This window comes from Xenopus laevis, chromosome 9_10L (genome assembly GCF_017654675.1).
Source record: "Xenopus laevis strain J_2021 chromosome 9_10L, Xenopus_laevis_v10.1, whole genome shotgun sequence".
NCBI lineage: Eukaryota > Metazoa > Chordata > Amphibia > Anura > Pipidae > Xenopus > Xenopus laevis.
The window spans coordinates 98,178,596-98,203,368 of NC_054387.1; the positions used below are offsets into that span (position 1 = coordinate 98,178,596).

At 38.4% G+C, this 24,773-nt stretch overlaps 3 protein-coding genes across 11 annotated transcripts in view; 1 reads left to right on the plus strand and 2 right to left on the minus strand.

Moving 5' to 3' along the window:
* Positions 1-1,672, minus strand: part of carhsp1.L (calcium regulated heat stable protein 1 L homeolog) — a 129,116-nt gene extending 127,444 nt beyond the window's left edge. Inside the window, exon 1 of the mRNA XM_018234526.2 lies at positions 1,563-1,672. Within this exon, the coding sequence (XP_018090015.2) occupies positions 1,563-1,597 (35 nt within the window). The 5' untranslated portion in view covers positions 1,598-1,672. The remainder of the gene's footprint in view (positions 1-1,562) is intronic.
* On the plus strand, positions 1,333-16,907 carry LOC108701515 (lipopolysaccharide-induced tumor necrosis factor-alpha factor homolog). Of its 6 annotated transcripts, none has more exons than XM_018236278.2 (8): positions 1,338-1,483; positions 6,918-6,989; positions 7,971-8,042; positions 9,186-9,257; positions 10,217-10,291; positions 13,271-13,342; positions 14,279-14,373; positions 16,274-16,907. In XM_018236278.2, the coding sequence occupies exons 1-8, from the start codon at positions 1,447-1,449 to the stop codon at positions 16,460-16,462; spliced, it is 684 nt and encodes a 227-aa protein (XP_018091767.1). In that variant the 5' UTR covers positions 1,338-1,446; the 3' UTR covers positions 16,463-16,907. The 6 variants fall into 6 exon arrangements, with proteins under 6 accessions (XP_018091772.1, XP_018091767.1, XP_018091768.1 ...); XM_018236279.2 differs by having other exon boundaries at positions 1,342-1,483; positions 14,279-14,444; XM_018236281.2 differs by lacking the exon at positions 1,338-1,483 and adding an exon at positions 1,652-1,764 and having other exon boundaries at positions 14,279-14,444.
* Positions 16,908-20,425: 3,518 nt separating this feature from the next.
* Positions 20,426-24,773, minus strand: part of usp7.L (ubiquitin specific peptidase 7 (herpes virus-associated) L homeolog) — a 70,106-nt gene continuing 65,758 nt past the window's right edge. For all 4 annotated transcript variants that reach the window (XM_018236289.2, XM_018236287.2, XM_018236290.2 and 1 more), the window contains 3 exons: positions 24,584-24,655; positions 23,685-23,775; positions 20,426-21,901 (listed from right to left, as the gene is read on the minus strand). In XM_018236289.2, coding sequence (XP_018091778.1) covers positions 21,795-21,901; positions 23,685-23,775; positions 24,584-24,655 — 270 coding nt within the window. In that variant the 3' untranslated portion in view covers positions 20,426-21,794. The remainder of the gene's footprint in view (positions 21,902-23,684; positions 23,776-24,583; positions 24,656-24,773) is intronic.

The following is a 24,773-nucleotide window of genomic DNA, read 5'->3' on the forward strand; positions in this document are numbered from 1 at the left end:
GGTGAGCAACCCCTTTAAAATCCACCACACGATACTCATGTTAATATGCTAATGAATATAGAGAATGAAGTTAGGCTAAAGGAAAACATTACCATAGCTACACCTTTAAATTAACTGTATGATGCAGAGAGTGATATCCTGAGACAATTTGCAATTGGTTTTAATTTTATTATTTGTAGTTTTGAGTTATTTAGCTTTTTATTCAGAAGTTTGCAATTTCCAAAATCCGGTTGCTAGGATCCAAATTATCCTAGCAACCATGCATTGCTATGAATAAGAGACTGGAATATGAATAAGAGAGGGCCTGAATAGAAAGATGAGTAATAAAAAGTAGCAATAACAATAAATGTGCAGACACGCGGTCAGATTCGGGGAGATTAGTCGCCCGGCGACAAATCTCCTCTTCTACGGTCCTGCCTTCTTCCCCCGAACTGCCTTCCCGCCGGCGGGATGGCACTCCGAAGTCGCCTCACAAGGAAACTTCGGGCGACTTCGGAAAACAAAGCGCTTAGAGTTGTTTTTAGAACGGTTCAAAACCCCCAATTTAAAAAGCTCGAAAAAGTCAGACGAAAAAGGAAAATCATTAAAAAAATCTATATGAAATAATGAAATAATGAAAATCAATTGGAAAGTTGCTTAGAATTGACTATTCTATAACATACTAAAAGTAAACTTAAAGGTGAACCACCCATTTAACATGCAAAGCCTCTGACAGGCACCTTTGAGTTTCTGCAAAGATCTCATTGCAAAAATGACTGTAATTAAAGAAATATTTACCAAGGTAATAAAGGAAATCACATAAGTGTCTGTTTGAAACAGACATGCACCTGCACACACACAAAACCTGCATGCGAAATTAGCACTTAGCAGCCAATGTAGATGCATAATTCATGCTTGTACTGAAAACAAGTCTGCAGCATGCAGATAAAATAATTGCTAATTAGTCCTGCATGGTATACTTTTAATATTTTTCTCAATTCAAAGGAGTGAGCTGGCAACCTCTGAAGGTCAATAGCATAATTTGAGCATTCAGTGTGGTCACCCTACAAATGCATTAGCAGTAGAGGTATGGGATTGGTTATCCAGTACGCTCTGGATTAAGGGAAGGCCATCTCCCGTAGACTCAATTTTAATCAAATAATCACTTTTTGTTATTCCTCTGCGATAATAAAACCGTTCCTTGTACTTGATTCCAGTTAAGATATAATTAATCCTTATTGGAGACAAAAAAAAATCCTGAAGGGTATAATTATGTTTACAAGATTTTCTAATAGACATGGTGATCTAATGTACAAAAAGATCCTTTATCCAGAAAACCCCAGTTAACAAGCATTCTGGACAACAGGTTCACTTCTGATGCAGCCAGGCAGCATGCTTCTAACTTAACTAATTCATGGAGTTCAGTACCTGGGCTTTGTATGCATTTTGGTTTCAAGGGGCGACTCTATGGAGACCGTTCAACAGGCTGAACACCGGGAACCAGGTACCCAATTCCCTCTTGGTTTTTTACCTTCTCTTTTTTAATAATGACATATATATATTGTATATATATATATACTTACTTTTTGTGCATTCCGGCACTATGCACATGATCCATGCAGAACGAGGCAGCAAGAACACAAATGGTTTTCTCTAAATAACTGTGAAATGTACACACTTGTTGGCTAATAAAGATCAGTAAAGAGGGTGTGGGGAGGAACCACATGATCTTCTAGAACTAAAAGGAAGTCCGAATGTGAAGAGGCAGCATGGCAGATGCAAACAGTTAGTACTACTACTTCATTCATATGGAAGTTTATAGTGAGTGATGGTCATAATAAGAATTATTAGTGAGGACCTTCACCCACGCCTACATGCAGAACTTACACCATACATCTATAGTCTTACATGTGTTACAGTGACAACATTGCACATTTTGTTACATTAATACGGTTTAAGTCAATTTATGAATCACATCACCAAAATGCCATACAATGGTTTGAGGTTAGAAGGCTCCTTTTATTAGGTGCATAAAATGTATATTGTTTTGTGGCTTAACTAAAAGGGGAACTTGTCTCAAAATGAACTTTCAGTATGTTAAAGAGGGGTTATACTTGAAACATTTTTGCAGGTATTCTAATAATAATAATCCAGAATCTTCTGTTGCCATTTTTTTTGTTTGGAAACATTTGTCTACTCACAGTAACGCTCCTGACATAACTCACGAACGTGGCGTAAACTGAAACTGGAGTTGAATTGAAGTAAAAAGAATGTTAGATTCACAAAAGTTAAAACTCGTAGAATAGAATATGGTGGTTTTGCACACTTTGGAGTTAAACTGCCATTTCAGAATGCCGCTTAATTGAATCTGGAGTACCAAATTTTACAAGACAACAAAGAGTACATCTTATACCAAACTGAAGTTGGGGTAGGTTCTATTTTATCCAAATAATCCAAATTTTTAAAAACGGTTTCCTTTTTCTCTGTAATAGCAAAACAGTACCTTGCACTTGATTTAAAGTAAGATGTAATTAGTCATTATTGGAAGCAAAACCAGCCTATTGGGTTTATTTAACGTTTACATGATTTTCAAGTAGACAATGCATGAAGATCCAAATTAGGGAAAGACCTGTTATCCAGAAGAAAAAGCAGGCCCCGAGCATTCTGGTTAACAGGTCCCATACTTGTATTACTCCATTTTGTTGTAGGTATTAATGTCAAATTCAGAAACTGGTGAAATTGCTTTAAAACAATGAAAAAAAAAAGTGCATTCAGATGACTGTGAATTTATCGTTTAGTGATTTTCTGGTGTAAATGAAGATTTTATTCTAATTTAACACTAAAATAGTTTTTTCTTTGCCATTTTTGTAAAGTCCTCAGAGGACAATACATTTGTTTGTACCATAAAAGGTCAAGTTTGGCAAAAAGGAATACACCTCTTTGGGAAGGGCATATTTAGAAAAGTATTATATCTGCATCATTTTCTCTCTCGCTACCTGCCTTCTTATCCAGCATGCTCTCTGCCTCAAAGGAACAGTTCAGTGTGAAAATAAAAACTGTGTAAATAGATAGGCTGTGCAAAATAAAAAATGTTTCCAATATAGTTAGTTAGCCAAAAATGTAATGTATAAAGGCTGGAGTGACTGGATGTGTAACATAATAGCCAGAACACTACTTGCTGCTTTTCAGCTCTATAACTCTGAGTTAGTCAGCGACTTGAAGGGGGGCCACATGGCACATTTCTGTTCAGTGAGTTTGCAATTGATCCTCAGCATTCAGCTCAGATTCAAAAGCAACAGATATGACCCATGTGCCCCCCCCCTCAAGTCACTGATTGGTTACTGCCTGGTAACCAGGGTAACCAGTCAGTGTAAACCAAGAGAGCTGAAAAGCAGGAAGTAGTGTTCTGGCTATTATATATTTACCCACACCAATATGGGACTTAGCCTCTAAATGCAAAAACAATACTAGATAGCCAGGGCCAAACAGGTAAAGTTAAAAAGCAATATTTATTATCACCATGCCAAAAATACTAAAACCATTTAAAATAAGCAGCGCTGCTTGGGGGGTAGGGATCCCATTATCTCTATTTTGCACATATTATATATAATACAGTAAAAGAGGCTGCGTGCACGCAAAACGAAGCCTCCAATATATTTCGGTTGCAACCAACTCTTAATCAAGAGCATCAATCTGGATAAATCCGTGATTAAGTATTCGTGGGATGAGGAGAGCGATGAGTCGTCACGGCTGTAATATAAGTCGCCAATAGGGTACTCAATTTGATGGTAAAAAAGGTGATTAATCCAGTTCTGATTATGAATAATAAGATATCAGGATATAAAACGGCATGTGAGGGCGGAGCCGGTGTGGGATTAACTCTTTGGTGCCCAAAGTGATTCAGTCTAATTGGTAAGAACATAGGCACTAGAGGGGGAAATATCCCCTATGCATATCCAATGGACATCCGGATCCCGGTATTTTGATGGTATAGCAATCGCTATGTAATCGTATTCGTCCCACCGCTCTTTAGCAGGCCGCTATGCAGAATAGAAAAGATACTGACCGTAATGGATCACCTCCCACACCGAATGCTCAACGCTCCATACTCACGTCCGAATCTCACAGTCACTTGTACACCTAATGCGCATCATCCTCAATAGAGAAAAGGGAAGCTGGATACCACGATTCCCCTTGCAGCGCTGTACCTCGACAGCTGTTTCGCCGCTACCTGCTGATGATGCGCATTAGGTGTACAAGTGACTGTGAGATTCGGACGTGAGTATGGAGCGTTGAGCATTCAGTGTGGGAGGTGATCCATTACGGTCAGTATCTTTTCTATTCTGCATAGCGGCCTGCTAAAGAGCGGTGGGACGAATACGATTACATAGCGATTGCTATACCATCAAAATACCGGGATCCGGATGTCCATTGGATATGCATAGGGGATATTTCCCCCTCTAGTGCCTATGTTCTTACCAATTAGACTGAATCACTTTGGGCACCAAAGAGTTAATCCCACACCGGCTCCGCCCTCACATGCCGTTTTATATCCTGATATCTTATTATTCATAATCAGAACTGGATTAATCACCTTTTTTACCATCAAATTGAGTACCCTATTGGCGACTTATATTACAGCCGTGACGACTCATCGCTCTCCTCATCCTACGAATACTTAATCACGGATTTATCCAGATTGATGCTCTTGATTAAGAGTTGGTTGCAACCGAAATATATTGGAGGCTTCGTTTTGTGTGCACGCAGCCTCTTTTACTGTATTATATATAATATGTGCAAAATAGAGATAATGGGATCCCTACCCCCCAAGCAGCGCTGCTTATTTTAAATGGTTTTAGTATTTTTGGCATGGTGATAATAAATATTGCTTTTTAACTTTACCTGTTTGGCCCTGGCTATCTAGTATTGTTTTTTGCATTTAGAGGCTAAGTCCCATATCGGTGTGGGTAAATATGTCAATATAAAGCAAATGTGGACACCTCTCTAATGCAGGCTACAAATCGGCCACTACTAATTGTATGCACCTTGCTTGGTTTAAACGGATATTTGTTCTGGCTATTATGTTACACATCCAGTCACTCCAGCCTTTATACATAACATTTGTGGCTAACTAACTATATTACAAACATTTTTTTATTTTGCACAGCCTATCTATTTACCCAGTTTTTATTTTTACACTGAACAATTCCTTTAAAGGTACAATGTAACTAAAATATGCAGATACTACAGCAAGTACAAGCACAAAGTGCAAAATTAGAAAATCAAGTGCTGTTCACAAAGGTATTTGTGCCTGGGTATTCTGCTTGTAGTTTGCCCCAAGGTGCCTGTTCAGGGTACATTGATGCAAAGGAGCCCTAGAATTAAGACCTGCCTTGAGGGGACTCTCTCTCTCTCTTCTCTCTCTTCTCTCTCTCTCTCCCTCTATCCTGAATTCCGTTTGGGATTAAGTCAAATTCAGTGCCAATGGCTGAACTAAATCCAAAAGTTTGACATCAAATGGCTCTGAATAATTGAAAGCAACTGGCTACAAAAAAGGTTATTGCACATTGCATTCACTAGTTTGCATTATTAAATGGGCCTTTGAGAGTAAAACTCCCCACTATAATAGAGATGCTATTTCAATCTGGGACAGTTGCACTCTTCTGATAAGCACATTCCCACCTACTGAGAAAGATGCCAATTGACACAGTAATTAATGGCAAAAAGGGGCATAAAGATGGTTTTTCACTGCTGTACAGCCTTAATATTTCTGATATGATCCTTTTCAGAGAAGGAGTAAATAAAAAACTAACAACTGGAGGAAATCTTGAAAATCATAATGTGCAGAGCCAGATTTATACATAGGGCTCCCCTAGGTCAGGGCCACTTTTTCACCCCCCCCCCATCCTCTCTCATATGCAAGCACACGCACGTGCAAGTCTTACCTTGTCTCCTTGTCTGGCCCACAGCATGGAGATTGGTGCATGGGAGATTTAAAGAACGAAATCTCCCGAATGTCCCCACAGCTTCCGAAACCTATTGTGATGCGGCTGAGCAACTTACAGCCCCTAGGATTCTGTGTCCCTAGGCCTGGGCCTTTCCACAAATCTGGGCCTGATAATGTGTGGAATTCTCAAATAAGGAACAGATTGTAGACCTGTCCCAGATCCACTTTGAGAAGATATTAGCACCTAGTAAGATTGTTGCTGTGGTGCCAGGCTATATGTGCACCAGTAAAGAAAGCAGCTGTAATATGGGGATATGCTATTGTGGCAGTTTTTGTGTGGTAATGCTGTTGGTTTATTAATGTGGTGACAATAGAATAGCTACAAATATGTAGTAGAATATGTAGGGCTTCAGGGTGGTAAACTGTAAAGGGGCTGGTAAAGGTCAAGCCAAGGCTATAAGGTTGATGGGGTTTGGGGTCAGGAAATACTGTACAAATAGTCTTATCTGTTTTTTTTATATGTATTCTTTTGTACGTCAAGGTGAAGGTGTGTTATAGCTAATTGTGCTAATTAAGGCAATTTTCACCACTTCTAAAATATAGACAAAAAATGCCACTTTAATGTTACAAGAGTTTAGTAGAAATGGAGACAAAAGCAGTCATTTTCAATTGCAAGTGAATGGAATTTATTAAAATGACTTGTGTCAAAAGGTACTACATGTACTTCTGTATTGATGCTGCTGCCTGTCTCCTGTCCGGAGTTAAACTAAATGTATGACGCAGGGGAAGCCTGCACTTGGGAGTAAATGCTGCATTGTGGGTAAAAAACAGGGTGAATGTGTCTAAAATTGCACTTTGCACACTTGTTGTAAGTTAACCCTAAAGTCTGATGAAAAATGGGAGTAAGATATTGTGATACGATAACTATAGGAAGAAAAACTTGAATTTTTTAAACTGACTTTTTTTTTATCATTTATTTTATGCTTTTTAGAAATAAATGAACCATATTCTACTTCCAAGCATGATGAGCCAACAACTGAGCACCATGGAATTGCCAGACTTGGTAGGTAACATATTAAATGTCAATGTATAATGTTTCATTAATGTATTGTTCTTGATAAAGTATGCATAATCCCATTTGTAATAATAAGCATTGTGTTTGCCCAGGTGAAGTAACCTACAGCAACCAATAAGAAGATGTTTGCAGCATTAACTGGTCACCTCTTTAAAAGCAATGTGATTAGTTACTGCACCTCGGCCTATAGCAACCAATCAGCAATTAGATTTCAAGTCACCTACAAGTTAGAAAACAAAAGCAAAGATCTGATTAGTTGCTATGGGAAACATCATCGGTGACATTTGTCCTTAATTTAGACAACACAAGTCCAAAGATCTTAGTTTTAAAGGACAACTTAAGCCTTTTTAGGAATTTGAGTTTTGTTGTGAAATTAATATTGTAATATATAGTTTAACTGTCAATTTACTCATGCCTAATAGAGGACCAAAGAATCTGCTGATTGAAAATGTCTCAGTCTCGGTGAGCTGGGAAGATTCTGGGATTAAATATAGGCATTGTTGTAGATTTATCACTCTTTAAATTTCCACCCTTCAATTTTAATGTAGGTTATCACCCCCTTCAGCCTTTATGGAACACTTCAACAATTCATACTACAAGGTCATGTCTCCAAAATCCTAAAAAGACTGGACAATCCTTACAGTCTGGCAATTAGAGGCTGATAAAAGAAAACATACATACCTTTAAGATAGATTTACAGACTATAGAAGACTAACAGTATGATGGCCAGAGATGTTAAATATGTCACACATTTCCATCAAATTCTTTTCATCAAACTCTGTGTATGATCATCTTAAGATACTTATTTGGCATACCCAACTGTGATCTCAAAAACATATAGACATATTATGGATCTAATATAATATGTACAAAAAATATTACTGTACAAGATAAGCCGGATTTTTTTGCTAAATGAATAAGCATTCAGTTTCAACGTCAATTACATTTTGTGATTATTTTTTTTTACAGAGATTACTCAGCTGTACCCTATAAATATGCAGAATGTGCTTCCTATTGGGCCACTGGGAAACTTCATACCTAGTAGGTAACATATAGAATGAGTGGTTTGCATGTTGGCCTAATATACAATGTAATCAGAAGAATAGTAGCACTCAGTCCTAACTACAGAAGCCAGATGTAAGGCACAGGTTAGAGGAAATGGTAAGCAACTGCTGTCAGGAACAGACCAGAAATTCACATCTTTAAGACATATAGAAGTCATAATACACATATGAAGACATCGGATGTTATAATGCTGTCGCAAAGATGCTTGATGAGCAAATCACAGCAGATGATGCCATGATGTGCACCTACATCAGTCTTCACAGTCCCACCACCACCAGGAGAGGCCTCCAGATCCTTACTTCCATGTTTAAAAGGAAATAATCTTGAAATGATCAGTGAAAATCCTGAGCAAGATGCCTAAGCAACAGCATGGTTAACCCAATAAAGTATTTAAGTTTAGTTAATGGATGTAGAAGGTGAAATGTGTGGCTTTTTATCTTGTATGATGGAACTGCAACAGCTACTTAAGGGACAGCTAGGGGCCAAGTAACCAGGTAGTCTATTAAATGGCCGGTATGGCTTTTCTGTGACTTGAAGCCATGTATTCTGAAATAGAAGTAATGCAGGATCCTCCCTAGCTCAAAGGTTGGCTGAAAATCCAGGGCTTGACTAAGAGTTACAAAGCCATTAGACAGGAGAGGAAACGGCAATGACGCAACCAAGCGACAAGTACAAAAAACATGAAAGACTGGAATTGTTCTTTCTCAAATTACCAACATTGCCTGAAAAATCATTAAAATAGAATGTCATCTGTCGATCAAAGGCATACATGCATAAGGTTCAAGGATATGGTAGTTGAGGCTTTGGTTAGAATTTACAAATGGTGAAAATTTCCCATAACAAACATGAATATCAGCTGTGAAATACTAGAGCCCTGATACACAAATGAATAGCTATGAGAATAAATTTGATAGGAAAATTATAGGAATTGTCTTTGTTTGGAGACTCCAGGTAGATGCTCTGGTATTTTTACATATTAGTCAAATTGTGAAGACATAATATGTACAAATTTAGGGTATATTTGGATAACAATGATCAAATGGTATACCAAATACTACTTTTTTAGGTAATAAGCAGAGAATTTCAGCCTAAATTACTGTCTGTTTCTTTCTTTTACAGAAATAACTCTACCATATCGTGCTAATATGCATAATACATTGCCTCTTGGTCCACGGGGACACTTCATGCCTGGTAGGTGACATGATGGTAGCCAAGTAATGAATGCTACTCAAAATATTTGGTCAGATACTAAACTGAACCTGAACCCTAATTTGCACGTTGAAATATTAAAATATTGCATCATCTGTAAACAAAAAATTGTCTCAATTGAGCTTTTAAGTTACACAACTCTAAGAACTTGTAGTTGTTCTGCTGGACACATATCAGTCAAATCCAAGTCTGCTGGAATTTGTCCAGTCCTTGATTTGACACATCCATTGGGTTTTTATCATGTGCTTGAAGTTTGATTTGATGGTTATAATATAAAGTTTTTGTACAGAGTTCACTACAGGGGAACTCTTTCCATTTACCTATGCATTCAGTTTTTGATTTATGTCTGTATTTGGTAAATTGTATATATATTTAGACTGATGAGGAAGTGAGGGAATGTAGATGTCAGACACAGGTCAGGACAAGACAGACGGCAGACAGTTGTTTCAGGAATAGGCCAGTAATCCAAGAGATACTCGAAAACTTCTGTTGAAGCTAGACAGCAGTACAGGGGCTTATTTATCCTGGTGTGTAAAAGACCAGAATTGTCCTTTCTCAAATTATCAACATTGCCTGAAACTCATTAAATAGAATGTGTCACCTGTCGATCAAAGGATAACATGCATAAGGTTCAAGGATATGGTAGTTGAGCCTATGGTCAGATATTCACGAATGGTGAAGATTTTCCATAACAAACATAAGTATCAGCTGTCAGACACTATAGAAAAATGATAGGAATTGTCTCTGTTTTGATATTCCGGGGAGATCCTCTGATATTCTTGCATATTAGTCCAAATGTGAAGACATAATATGTCCAAATTTAGGGTACATTTGGATAACAACAAGTTATACAATAAAATGGTATACCAGATACTACTTTATTTAGCCTATAAGCAGAGAATTTCAGCCTAAATTGCTGTCTGTGTTTCCTTTTTTTACAGAAATAACTCGTATACCATATACTGCTAATATGCATAATGCATTGCCTCTTGTTCCACGGGGACACTTCATGCCTGGTAGGTAACGCCATATAATGAATGCTACACTAAATATTTGGTCAAATACTAAGCCGAATCTGAACCCTATTTTTCATATTGAAATGTGAAAATATTGTATCATCTGTGAACAATAATATTCAGTCACATTCCGTTGAGCTTTAGGGTCTGGCCAAACGGCAGATTCGGGAGATTAGTCGCCAGGTGACGAATCTCCTCTTCTTCGTGGCGACTAATCTCCCTGATCTGCCTCCCCTGCCTTCCGCCAGCTAAAATGTAAATCGCCTGGGGTCAGGCACATGGAGTGATTCGTTCTCCGAAGTTGCTCGTAATTGCCTCACACGGAAACTTCCGGCGACTTCGGAAAATGAAGCATTCAGTGTTCCTGCCCTCAGGCGATTTACATTTTAGCTGGTGGAAGGCAGATCGAGGAGATTAGTCGCTGCGAAGAAGAGGAGATTTGTCGCTTGGCGACTAATCTCCCCAAATCTGCCTATGTGGCCAGACCCTTAAGGGACACAGCTCTAAGGACTTGTAATTGTTCTGCTAAACACATAGGATTCAGCCAAATCCAGTTCTATTGAACACACAGGATTCGGCCAAATCCAGTTCTGCTAGGATTAGTCCAGTCTTGGATTTGGAACATCCATAGTATTTTTATCGCATGTTGGAAGTTTGATTTGCTGGATTTAATCAGATATTTTGAAGTTTTTGTACAGAGTCCACTAGAGGGCACTTTTTTCATTTATCTATGCATTCAGTTTTTGATTTATGTCTATATTAGTAAATAGTAATCACTTAAAGGGATACTGTCATGGAAAAAATTTTTTTTCCAAAATGAACCAGTTAATAGTGCTGCTCCAGCAGAATTCTGCACTGAAATCCATTTCTCAAAAGAGCAAACAGATTTTTTTATATTTAATTTTGAAATCTGACATGGGACTAGACATTTTGTCAATTTCCCAGCTGCCCCTGGTCATGTGACTTGTGCCTGCACTTTAGGAGAGAAATGCTTTCTGGCAGGCTGTTGTTTTTCCATCTCAATGTAACTGAATGTGTCTCAGTGGGACATGGGTTTTTACTATTGAGTGTTGTTCTTAGATCTACCAGGCAGCTGTTATCTTGTGTTAGGGAGCTGTTATCTGGTTACCTTCCCATTGTTCTTTTGTTAGGCTGCTTGGGGGGGGGGGAGGGAGGGGGTGATATCACTCCAACTTGCAGTAAAGAGTGATTGAAGTTTATCAGAGCACAAGTCACATGACTTGGGGCAGCTGGGAAATTGGCAATATGTCTACCCCCATGTCAGATTTCAAACTTGAATATAAAAAAATCTGTTTGCTCTTTTGAGAAATGGATTTCAGTGCAGAATTCTGCTGGAGCAGCACTATTAACTGTTTTATTTTGGAAAAAAATTTTTTTTCCCATGACAGTATCCCTTTAATATATATTTAGACTGGTGAGGAGATGTAGGTCAGGACAAGACAGGTGGGAATAGGCCAGTAATCCAAAAAGATACCCGGGAACTTCAGTTGAGAAAGCTGGAAAAAGTGGAGTGAAACATTACTGGTGATGTTGCTCACAGCAACCAATCGGATCTTTGTTTCATTGAAATCTAATTGCTGATTGGTTTCTCTGGACAACGTCTCCATTAATGCATCACTGCACTTTTCACTTTATCACAACATGATAAATAGGCCCCCTAAGCAGAGTTGTCACAATGAAATTAAAATTATGTTCTGGCCTATATTAAACAAATGGATATTAATGAAATAAAGTGTGAAATTAAAGGATAAGTAAACATATAAGTCAATGTAAAATTGGTGAGTGTGCAATTCTAAGCACTTTTGTAATTTAACATAAATTTTTTTTCAATTTCTAGATATTAATGGATATTGTTAAAGCGGTTGTTCACCTTCCAAGCTCTCTTTTTTCAGTTTAGTTGTTTTCATATTGTTCACCAAAAATAAAGACTTTTTTCAATTGCTTTCAAAGTTTTATTTATTTATTTTTTTCTTAAGTATAAAGTTGAATGTTCGTGTCTCTTGTGTTTGAGTCTGGCAGCTCAGTAATTCAGGAATTCAGGTACAGATTCTAAACTGTTATAATTTTGCAACATTTAGTTGATACATTTCTCAGCAGCATCTCTGGAGTATTAGCAACTATTGTATTAATTCTAACAACTGCCTGTAATGAAACTCTGGGATTCTGCTCAGCAGGGACAAAGATAAGAAATGTGTCAACTGAATGTATCAATTTAGAACACTTGACAGGGTCGGCAACTCCCCTCCCAGAGCTGTTTTAGAAAGAAATAAGAAGGTGAAAAACTGAACTTTTAAAAAGGTCACAAATAGAAAATAGAAAGTAACTGAAAACAACTGAACTGAAAAAAAAGTGTAGGAAGGTGAACAGCCCCTTTAATATGAATACATTTTGTTACAACAGCACCACCTACTGGTCAGTTTCTGACTATGAAGAAGTGAAGGAAGGGGTCAGGAGAAAGAAAGATGGCTGGTCAGATGTTCTTCTAGTGAGGAAAGATGTAAGAAAAGTTATCTGAGGTTTTTGATGTTTTTCCTAACCATAAAAACACCAGCCCTCTTTATTAACATGTGTCCCTTAATAAATTGGAATTAAAAAAATAAATAACGAATATAAATTGCATAGAACAGCACTCTCATCAATTTTTCGTTCACTTGTTTTATCCTTTAAGCAGATGCTTATTTCCATCTATGCTACAATGCTGGACTGCGCCTACTGGGGCCCAACCAGGGAACCTGACATCCAGGTCATATTTTCACAACAATCCATTACCTTTTTTGGCACCCCATGGAGATCCCTTGGTGTTCTTGCACATGAGCCCAATAATATATATAATATAATAATATAATATGGCCCACATGTGATGATGTGTATTAGAAGAGGCAGGGCCTAAATTTAGGGTAATTTTGGATCCATTTCAACCTCAATTTCTATTTGTGATGCATTTTCCTATTTTTACAGAAGTAAATCAACCACACCCTGTTAATATGAATAATGCACTGCCTCTTGTTCCACTGGGAAACTTCAGATCTGGTATGTAACCTCATGAATGAATGGTTGGAAAGCTAGTGTAATATACCGTGTGATATGTATGTAACGTTTTAGTCTTAACTGGGGATGAGCAAACTTTTTTTTGTCAGCAAATCCATGGGCATTATGTTGCTGCCTGCCCAGGAATCCTGTGCTAAACCCAGTCAGCATTGTATTGGGGGTCCCAGGCCTGCAGCCTCAGGGGCTCCCCACACCATCCCCCAGTCACAAAGTCCTCTCTGCACTCCCCCCCGGAGCTTGCACGCACACGAGTACCTCTTTTCAGCATATTAGCATGACCACCGAGTTCAGTGAGAGAGCAGATCTGGGCCGGCAGAACTCAAAAGAGCCGGGGCCTACCTTGTATTTTTCCCGGTGTCCCGCTGGCCCAGTCTGACCCTGAACCCAGTGCTCTGTCCAACAAAAACACCTTCAGTGCAATAAAAATTCATCTTCAATGCAGTTTTTTTTTTTTGTAGTTTCATGAATTTGGAGTGGAAGCCAGTTTCTCTGAAAGGTGCACTAAACATGTTTTACCACTTATAAACTCTGGTACTGGAGTGTTAGTCCCATCCTATTTATTTTGGGTACTGGACAGGGCACTCTTGGCTGGTGCAGGTGTTTTAAGCAAACATTGTCACCAGTGTCTTAATATATTACTGGACCCCACAGCAAATTATTTTTCAGGCCCCCAAAATCTCTAGAGGACCGGTTAACCTGTTTTACCAATATTCATCGACACTGTATATGAATTAGAGCCTTATGGGGCCCCTATATCTCCTGTGCCCCCCATTGCAGCCGCATGCTCTGCTTCCTCTGTAGTTACGCCCCTGATTGTCCCATTTACTTATCCAGAGCTAAAATTATATGAATTTAAGAATTTATTCAACTAAACTTCACAGATGAAATTGTCTTTATGTTTTTGTTTATATGATTTAGCTCCTATGGCTCCATTTTCAATATATCCAGTTCAAGCTGCTAACAATTTCCGTGACGCTCCAGCATTCACAGTTTGCACCTTGTGCCAGTGTCAGGTGAGGACAAGAACCGAACACATAACGGGAGCTTTTACAGTCATTCTTTTGTTCCTCTTCCTTCTATTTGGGTAAGTATATTTACATCCTTCAGAAGTCATTCGGATGTCTACCCTATACGTAAATGCGCATGTTTTTATGCCTTGCATACCTCAAATCAAGGGTATGTTTAGTGCTGAAGCTCACATGTATCACCGTTTATGACATAATAATGAGAGGGCAAAAAAGGGGAAAGGAAAGAAAAATGTCCAATATTGAAATCTTGTGAGCACTAAGGTGCACTTACCAATGCTAACAGGGGGTCCAGGTGCTCAAGCCCCAGACCTTCAGCTTGGGGAGGTAATTTCATTCTCAAGTCAATGGTAGGCTGGCACAGAAACTGGACTTCACTCCAAAATACGATGCATATAAAAAAAATTATTACACAAAAAGAAACATCTCAGAGGGTGGCCTTACGTGTTTCGTGCCTTGTGCGCACTTAGTCATAGGCCTATGACTAAGTTCCCCTGTATGATATACTCCTTCTCTTGATATGTTTGTTTTGAATGATTTCAATTTCAATTCTCCTTCTGTCTGGATTGCAGGGTCAGATTTGTATTGCTATTGTTATTGCTTTTATGAATTGAAAGGAGAACTAAACCCTAAAAATGAATATGCAATAAGTTCAGTATATAAAATATGGCTTCAGCCTAAAGTTTCAGCTTGTCAATATCAGCAATGATCCAGGACTTCAAACTTGTCACAGGGGGTCACCATCTTGGAAAGTGTCTGCGACACTCACATGCTCAGTGGGCTCTGAGCAGCTGTTGAGAAGCTAAGCTTAGGGGTCATCGCAAATTATCAAGCAGAAAATGAGGTTGGTCTGTAATATAAGCTGATGCTACAGGGCTGATTATTAAATGTTGGTGCTAGTTGCACTGGTTTCTGTGCTGCCATGTAGTAATTATCTGTATTAATTACTAATCAGCCTTATATTGTGACATTTCTATTCTATGTGTACTGTATATTGTGAGTGGGTCCCTAAGCTCAGTAAGTGACAGCAGCACAGAGCATGTGCAGTGAATCAGCAGAAAAGAAGATGGGGAACTACTGGGGCATCTTTGGAGACACAGATCTTTACTGCGTAAGGGCCGTGGTTGCCTTGGGCTGGTACAGAAGCCCAAAACATAATATATTTCTAGCTACTTCTTTAGTTACGCTTTAGTTCTCCTTTAAAGCTCTTGGGTAAAGAGTTCAATTTAAATTCCAAAATAAAGAACTGCAGGCAAAAATATTAATTTAAAAATCCACAAAAAACATCAATGATGCCTAGTAGTAAAGAATGTTCATTTCCTATATTATATTTATACTCCTGTATTTATAAAAGTGATAAATGATTTGCTGCATGCATAAAGTACAGATATGGGACCTGTTATCCATAATGCGTGAGACCGGGGGTTTTCCAGATAATGGGTCTTTCTGTAATTTGGACCTCCATTCTTTAAGCCTACTAAAAAAAATCATTTAAACATTAAATAAACCCAATAGGATTGTTTTGCTTCCAGCAAGTATTAATTACATCTCAACTGGGATTAAGTACAAGGTATTGTTTTATTATTACAGAGAAACAGGAAATAATTTTTAAAAATTGTAATTATTTGATTAAAATTGAGCCCATCCCAGTATAAACAATAATGTTCTCATTGGAACTATGTGACAAAATCAGACGCTGGCACTGCTATTTAGTCTTAATTATAATTTGGTTGTGTATAAATCCATATATAAACAGCAATTAGAAGCAGGTGAGGTGATACGTATTGCATAGCACTAAACAACACTAAAGTCCAAGTTCAGTGTTTCCAATGAAGAATATTAAGTGATCTGCATGCAGTTGTGCATACATTTTTCTGTTTTGTTCTAGGTGCTGGCTTGGTTGCTGTCTTATCCCATGTTTCGCTCACTGCTTGAAAGATGTCAATCACTTCTGCCCAAACTGCAATCATCTCATTCATCGCTTCAGAAGATTACAATACTAACCGTGAGCAAAGAAAACAAAAACGAGCGGCAGTGGAGGAACTTTGACTTTACTTTTTGGAAGCTGCCATTTTAAATGAAATACTGTTTTGTCCGGTCTGTGGTTTCCGCTTTGTGTGTTTTTCATTGTAACCCTAAGGCTGATGGCTCAACGGTCACAGATACACTGATCAGCCCATCAGTGTACATGAAGCAGATGTGTGAAAATCCATACTTTTATCTGCTGGTCCTGTGCCATTCAGCACACACATATCCAGGGACAGGAAGGAAGTGGATCAGCTTTTCTTCACTAATGTCAACCCTAATGGACCCATGTACCATAAGCCTAAGGACTGAGCTATATTGCCTAAAAATTGGACAAGCAACTCAAGGCAGTTTACGCGAGAATAACCATAAACTAAAACCCAATCCAAAAAAAGCACTTTAACTTTGTAGCCTTCTATGACAAAAATGTCTTTTGTGGATTTTAAAGCAAAATGATTATCTAAGAAAATAAAGATTGTCTTTTGACCTTAGGAAAAGTGTTTAGTATGACTGGAGATCCAATTCCTGTGTTCATAATATTCACATTTCCACTCTTCGTGGCTTCTTCACACAGCAACCTTCAGTGTAGCTCGGGGGTCCCCAACTTTTTTTTTTTTTTTAACCATGAGCCAAATGTAAAAAGAGTTGATCATGAACAATGTTCCTGGGGTACAAAATAAAGGCTGTGATTGGCTATATGGTAGCCTCTAAGGGAACCGGCAGCCTACAGGAGGCTCTGTTTGACAGCACATCTTTTTATATAACCAAAACTTGCTTCTAAACCAGAAATTCAAAAATAAGCTCTTGCTTTGAGGCATCTGGGAGCAACAGCCATGGGGTTGGTGAGCAACACGATCGCTGGTGTAGATAAACACAATGCAAAAGATTTCAATTGTAGCTTAGTAATCCTTATTTGTATTTAGCCCATCAAGAGTACTAGGTGATGAATGAAGTATCTCATCAACGCTTTACACAGTTGTTTGTATGTGATTTAATTATAATGGATTCCTATTGTTATAAATGTTACAGGACACTCAGATGGAAAGGACTCAGAGTCCAGGTAAGTGAGTACAGTATCAGAATGAAGCACCTGTGATGGTTTCTGGAGGGACACAGCATGTCACCCCAAAATGATATCGCCAACATTGATTTGTTTTTTTAGCTTAGAAATGATCAAATCCATGTAATTGAATCTTTAAAAGGAATGTATGGGAGCGGAGGACTTCCAGATAATTTTTTTTTTCCCATAAATTGGATTGCCATACTTTCCATTAAATAAACCCATTACACTGTAGAATTGTTTTGCCATAAATATGGATTTACACGGCTTAGTTACCATGCAATTAAAAGATTTTACACAGAAATAGGAAGTAAAAAAAATTGTTTAAAATGAACTCTATGGGAGATACCCTTCTCATAAATCACAGCTTTCTAGAGAAGAGACATCCCATGGTTGTGCCGCTTAGTGCACAAATGAAAAATACATTGTTTTCTTAAAGGACATGGAAAGCCTAATTCACTTGCGACGGGTTCGGATTGGCTGGCGGGACACAGGGAAAGAAAACCTAATGGGTCCTGCTCCCCACTCTGATCCAGAACATGGTGTGCTCCTCCCCAGCCCCAATTGTGGCCTCAAGAGTGTAGGCTGATCTGCCATATCTGGGAGGCTGGATGGGCCCTGCAGTCCAACACTGACTGGGGTGCTATTACATTAGATGCCATCCCAGTAAACCCATTCAATTTTGGGGTAAAAGCATTGCTGCTTGACTGCTTTCTAAATGAAGGTCTGTTGGGCTTAATGATGTCGTTTGCACATGGATAGGAAACTGGCTACAGGATCGGGTACAGAAGGTAGTTGTAAATGGTACATTCTCTACTTGGAGTAAGGTTCTTAGTGGGGTCCCTCAGGGCTCGGTATTGGGTCTACTTTTATTTAACTTGTTTGTTAATGACTATGGTGTTTTTTACAGTGAGAGTTGTGAAGATGTGGAATTCTCTCCCTGAATCAGTTGTACAGACTGATACATTAGATAGCTTTAAGAAGGGGTTGGATGGCTTTTTAGCAAGTGAGGGAATACAGGGTTATGGAAGACAGCTCATAGTACAAGTTGATCCAGGGACTGGTCCGATTGCCATTTTGGAGTCAGGAAGGAATTTGTTCCCCCTCTGAGGCTACTTTTTTTTCCCCTTACAAATGTATTTATCTCCTAATAGGAACTCCCACCTGAGTCAAAAACCGTTATTGAATTCACTCTTTGGGCAGTAGAATAACATTGGTATCCCCCGAGAGTCCGTGTTCCTTGTCATTTAAAAAAGAAACTGGCATTTCCCCCCCCCCTTTAGAATATTTCTAACTATAAGCAGAACTGAATGCAATCCTTTCTTAATCCTTTCAGCCAGGGTTTTCCTACAGGTGATTCCACTGAAACAGTTTTTTAATGAGTCACATCCATGCAGCTATGGACCAGGGACATCACTCTCACATTTTAAATAACCCTAAAATGCATGTCTTCCACCTTGAATGTAGCTATTTCTATAAATTCCTCTTCAACTGCCCCAAGAATCTGTCTTTGGGTTTCTTCACTTTACTGGAGACTTATCACTTCCTTTGGCATCTACCAACTCTGCGAGGACACAGAGGTCCTCGTTTTCTGTTCTGCCATACAGACCTGCTATTTGGGCTACAAGTAACACACTAATTCACTACCATAACATCCTAGTTACAAGCTCCCCACTGAAACTGATTACATCAATAACCAAACTCTGTATATTTTATCCCAAACTCTTTGCCTCCCTCTATTTAACAATACTTTTTCAATATCACTGTACACCCAGTTTTCCAATAGACCCATCCTTCTCTGCACTGTATCCCAGCCAAGGGCATTGCATTGATTTCTCAAGATTACTACAAATCCATCTCTCTTCCTATGCCCATGTACCAAACCCTTACCTCTCCATGATAACTGATTCACCCCCCCCCCCCATCTCATCCACATGTAAACCAGCCACCTCCCCATAAATACTTAAGGCTTTCTCCTAGTATAAAAAATCGAATTTGTTCTTCCGGAGCTCTATAATCCTTTGCTTTCCCTATGTATCTGCTTTAATTTCCCCCAACACTCCTGCATACTCATATTTGTTTTTATTCTCATCTAATTTTATATACGACACCCTCATGAAAAGCACAGCTCACACCCATGGTTCCAAATAAATACGTTTCTAGATGATCGCTATCATAACCACTGCCATTATTGCTCCAGTGGCACTAGCAATGTATATGGCTATTAGCCTTTTGCTCCTAGATTCAGGGAATCATTTAGGAAACATTTTATGTAGAGCCTACTGCCAAAGACGGGTAAATCCTAGTCTGTTCAGAGGCCATATATATATCAATGGACTCCATGTAATGTACTGCACAGTTACTTAGTGCTAACAATTGGTCAACACATCATTTGAACACCTCAAATATTCCTATGCTAAGCACAGAGGAAGAAGATTTTGGAATAAAGAGTTTGTGTTGGTTTCTGCCCCCCAAGAAATGTCATACCATGAAATGAAAGAATTGGAAATTTCCTCAACCTAACATTTCTTTCAGCACACTCATGCTGTGCATTTCCGACAGGTTGCACCTGGTTTGACGGGCAGATTCCAAAAAAAATAATCAAAGCATGTTTGAAATTTAAGGATGAGGAAGCATAATCAACCGTTTAATTTTCATACATTTTAAAACAAAACCTACAAGAAGAGAAAAGCAATGTTTGTAGCAGTGACAGTTTCCCTTTAATGTATACGATTACTTTTCTTTAGATGTGAAACTGCTCACTCCCAGTGGATAGCTGGTTAAGATGAAGATTATACAATGTCTTATATTTAAATAAACCTATCAGCAAATGCTCGGTTTCAGTTCTATCATATAACAGCAGCTCAAAACTGTCTAGGCATATTTAGAAGCGTATTTGGAGATACTTAAATACCGGCATTCCCGTTACGTGACTTAAAAAAAAAAAAAAAAAAAGAAAGAAAACAAAATGTTTTTATTATGAACAGCATTGAAAGAAAATCTGCAAAAAACTAATTCATTACAACCTAAAATGAATTATTTTAAGTCATTATTCCTTGTGGGCACGGATATAAATCTTCCTTAATTCTGCATGTCACTCATTTTTTTTTTATATCACACTGACAATTTTATAGAAAATTTTATTCAACAGACAACATTTTCCAGCAAAAAGGCAATATACAGGTAGAGTCGTACACTGCTGCTACAGGAAAAATAAAATAATAAACCGGAGGGGGATCTCAATTTGGGTTGAATGGCTGTAATCTATTTACTGCACTCAAACTGGTCACACGGCTGCCTTTAAATTCAAAATAAATTTTCTGACGCAAGGGGGTGAGCGAGGTGTTTACGGCAAAAATTAGAATAAAAAGCTTGAAGGAGGGGAAGGCGATGAGATAACTACATACAATGAATATCAACATCAGTGAAAGACTTGCAGACTCACCGAACAACATGAACCTCCGTGTGTTAATTTGTACATGTCCATTTATTAAATATACATTTTTGAATCAGGCCTGTAGTCTTTGTACAAACATATCCTTACACTAAACACTACATGCCCCTCTGTGCTCTAACGCTGTTAATGGTGTTTTGAACTAGCACTGAAAATATAGATCTGCACACAAACCTCTGTATATATTTATATATGCTATGCCAATGCTATTTTGTCTCTCTAATTTGCCACCAGGCAGCGCTGTATGTTTTACGGAGAACTTCTGGGAAGTTGGTGAAGCAAAGTAGAGAGACAGTATGAAGATATTGTGTGGTAGTACTTGTCAATTTGCAAAAAAAGTGGCAACAATGTACACAATGAAGTATAGATTGCTATTTATTGAAGTGTGGATTGCATTTACAAATGCACACGATTATCTTGAAAGGGAGGAAACCTGTCTTGAGTGTAAACATAAGTTACTTGCTGCAATGATGGTGGAATGATAACACCAGGATTGGCCGGCAGCCTGCTATTTTACATATCCTACAAAATCTTCCGCGGAGCAGTTGTTCCGAATTAATTTGTTCAGCTAAACTCATACCGCCTTCTCCTGTCAATACGTCTCGCTTTTGGGTTACCGTAAAATATCTTATTGGCATTCAAGCTTTATAAAAACACCTTCGTTTTCCTCAAAAAAAGGGCAGTCGATAGATACAGAGAAGCCAAACGGAACAGCCTCAACAAAATAAAATTAACATCAGCAGCAAATCCTCTTGCTGTAGACTTCAAATATAGTGCACGTGTACCAAAGTTCTAGCGTTGTTAAAAAGGTGCACACACACACACACACACTTAATTGTCCCTTGACTTGGATAAACTTGGTTAGGCGAGTCAGTTATGAATCTTAATTGCTTTCTCAAGGTATGTGTAGCGGCTTCTCTTTGGGGCCTTATTGAAGTGGTCAAGCCCTAGCCAAGGCCTGGGATGGGACATGTTACCTAAGGAAAAAAAGGAAAACTCAAATAGTTAAAATGGCTGTACCAATTGTACAGTACAGTGTTTTATACTCCAGCATCAAGTCAACAGGATTAAATATTAAGATGGCTCAGTTCTTTAATTGTAGCAAATACGTTATGGTTTGTGGGGTCAAACTTACGGAACGCATTTTAGGACATCATCAGAAGAACATGCACTCTTGTAAAAAAGAAGTATGAGACTCGTCTCTTATTCTACTCACTTACCCAAAGAAACTGCAGTCACACCTTCATGCTGCCCACATTTGCTGTTGCAATCTCCCCCCTTGTGGCTCAATCCTCAGCCCTCCCTCCACGGTCCTCATTACAAAAGCCCTCCTGAGACTTCAGCTCTTCCTCCTCAGCTCGTAAGCCAGGCTGATAGCTGAGGAGCCAGGGCTTTTGTTATGAGTGCTGAGGAGGGAGGGCTGAGGACCAAACTTTTTTTCGATTAATAAAAAGGAAATATTCTAAGCAGCATTCCAATGTGTTTAAAGGAACAGTTCAGTGGGAAAATAAAAACTGTAAATAGATAGGCTGTGCAAAATAAAAAGTGTTTCTAATATAGTTAGTTAGCCAAAAATGTAATGTATAAAGGCTGGAGTGACTGGATGTGTAACATAATAGCCAGAACACTACTTCCTGCTTTGCAGCTCTATAACTCTGAGTTAGTCAGCGACTTGAAGGGGAGCCACGAGTGAGTTTGCAATTGATCCTCAGATATGACCCATGTGACCCCCCCCCCCAAGTCTCTGATTGGTTACTTCCTGTTAACCAGGTTAACCAGTCCGCATTAACCAAGAGAGCTGAAAAGCAGGAAGTAGAGCAGTAAGATAAGGCTTTTGACAGTAGATTTATTTAAATATCCTTAAAACCACTGCAAAAAAAAAAAGAATATTGCTTCAATTTATTATTTTTTATTATGGGTTTTTGGGGAACTACTTTAAAGCTCACCTAGACCTAGATTAAGACTGGTGTTTAGCGAGATCTCAGTAGAACTATAACATAAGTCCGATTGTAATGTAGTAACAGGCCTGTATAACCATCAACCTTTATCCTCTCTAAAAATTGAGTTAATAAAAATAGGAACATGGTGATCAAAATGCCCATGCACGCTAACAGCTGCTTTTCTTTCCCATAAAATAGGCTTTATACTGCAGATACTGGTAGTGGTGGATTCCCCAAGAATTATCCAGCCAGCTGCATTAACATCAACCAGAGACAACAGGGAACAGAATATATATTTAACCAAACTTGAAAGGGTTTCACCGTTCATGCATCTTCCCCCATGTGTCAGTTTATGTTCTGTTGGAATCAGCGAGGAAGGTACCGACCCCTCCACTGCCAAGCATGAGCCTACTTTTTTTGGGAAGACATGGGTGTATTGCTGTTCTTCTATTGTGTTACCCTCGGGCAGTAACCCAGTAAAACCAAAAAGGGATTCATTTTTAGCCAGCTGTAGGTAGAACAAAGAAAGCTAACATATTATTAGCTGTAACGTTCAATGTCCAGGTACAAATCTGTCCAGTGTTGATAAGAGCACCAATGTGTTTACCATTAACACTAAAAGTAAAGGCATGGGTTGGATGTTGGCTCATCAAATCTAAACCTCTGTACGGCGTTAGGCTAGAAGCAATAGTAAACTAAAAAGCAACTAAAGCCCTTATACAATATCCTCAGCATATTACACAACTCTGCATAATAGCAAAACATTTTTTAAAGAGATAATTCCCAATAATAAAATTAGAAATAAACTGCTTGTACTTACCAGGCTGGGGTTCAAAGTCCTTTAGACTCACTTCGTAGTCCTCTTCATTTATGTATTGGTGCCGACCCATCATTACAATGGCAAACTTGAACTAAATTAAGAATGAAATTTAATGGTGTGCACATTTAATTCTAGAAGTTTTAAATACACACTAATAAGAGCGTCTTCACCTACTTATTATTTAACAAGCTGTAATTCTTATTATTTGACAAGCTGTAAAAAACTAACGTTTCGGCTAGGGACCTAGCCGAAATGTTTGTTTTTTTCTGTTTGAATAAAACCCCTTTTTTCCCCACTTTAAGACCTGTGAGTGCTAGTTTTTTTTTTTTTGAGTTATACAAATACATATACACATATATATATCCGTCAATTTTGTGTACTATATATTGTGAGTGGGTCCCTAAGCTCAGTAAGTGACATCAGCACAGAACATGTGCAGTGAATCAGCAGAAAAGAAGATGGGGAGCTACTGGGGCATATTTGGAGATACAGATCTTTACTGCTAAAGGGCTGTGGTTGCCTTGGGCTGGTACAGAACTCAAAACATTATATACAACATTTCTAGGTACTTCGTTAGTTAAGGTTTAGTCCTCCTTTAACGGAAAGCACTCTGGGCTAGGGCAATTGAAAATCAATGAAACCAAGCAATGGTTGAACCCCCAGGGTAGGGATGAAAGTCACTATCTAACCACATTTAACATCAAAAATATATTCTCAGCTAAGAACAGAAATGTGATGGTGTGAACTCTATGTGAACATATGTGTGATATGAAAATTGAAGAAAATGATCATGTAGGAAAATTACCAAACTGATTTTTTTTAAAGCTAAAATTCAACACATGGGAAACTGAATTGGTGTAACTGATCACAATGGCTTTATTCCACAATTCTTACTGTACCTTTTCAAACTCCTTTTCTTGAATATCCAGCATAGTTTGAATCCGCTTCATTACCTCTCTGAAGGGTTCACTCTTAAAGAAGATAATGAAAAAAATGCTGTTAGAGGTAAAGGATTAGAAAGGATGGTAGGGACACTAAGAAGTGCTATTTCTGTTAATGGAATTAAAAGGCTTATAAACGACCTCTAGG

What these genes read in the sequence shown, in the direction of transcription:
- LOC108701515 (XM_018236278.2), top strand. Translation starts at nt 1,447, where the DNA reads ATGGAGACCGTTCAACAGGCTGAACACCGGGAACCAG. An exon ending in CCATGGAATTGCCAGACTTG is followed by an intron (nt 6,990 to 7,970) that starts GTAGGTAACATA and finishes TTTTTTTTACAG; the next exon opens with AGATTACTCAGCTGTACCCT. An exon ending in GCACCTTGTGCCAGTGTCAG is followed by an intron (nt 14,374 to 16,273) that starts GTGAGGACAAGA and finishes GTTTTGTTCTAG; the next exon opens with GTGCTGGCTTGGTTGCTGTC.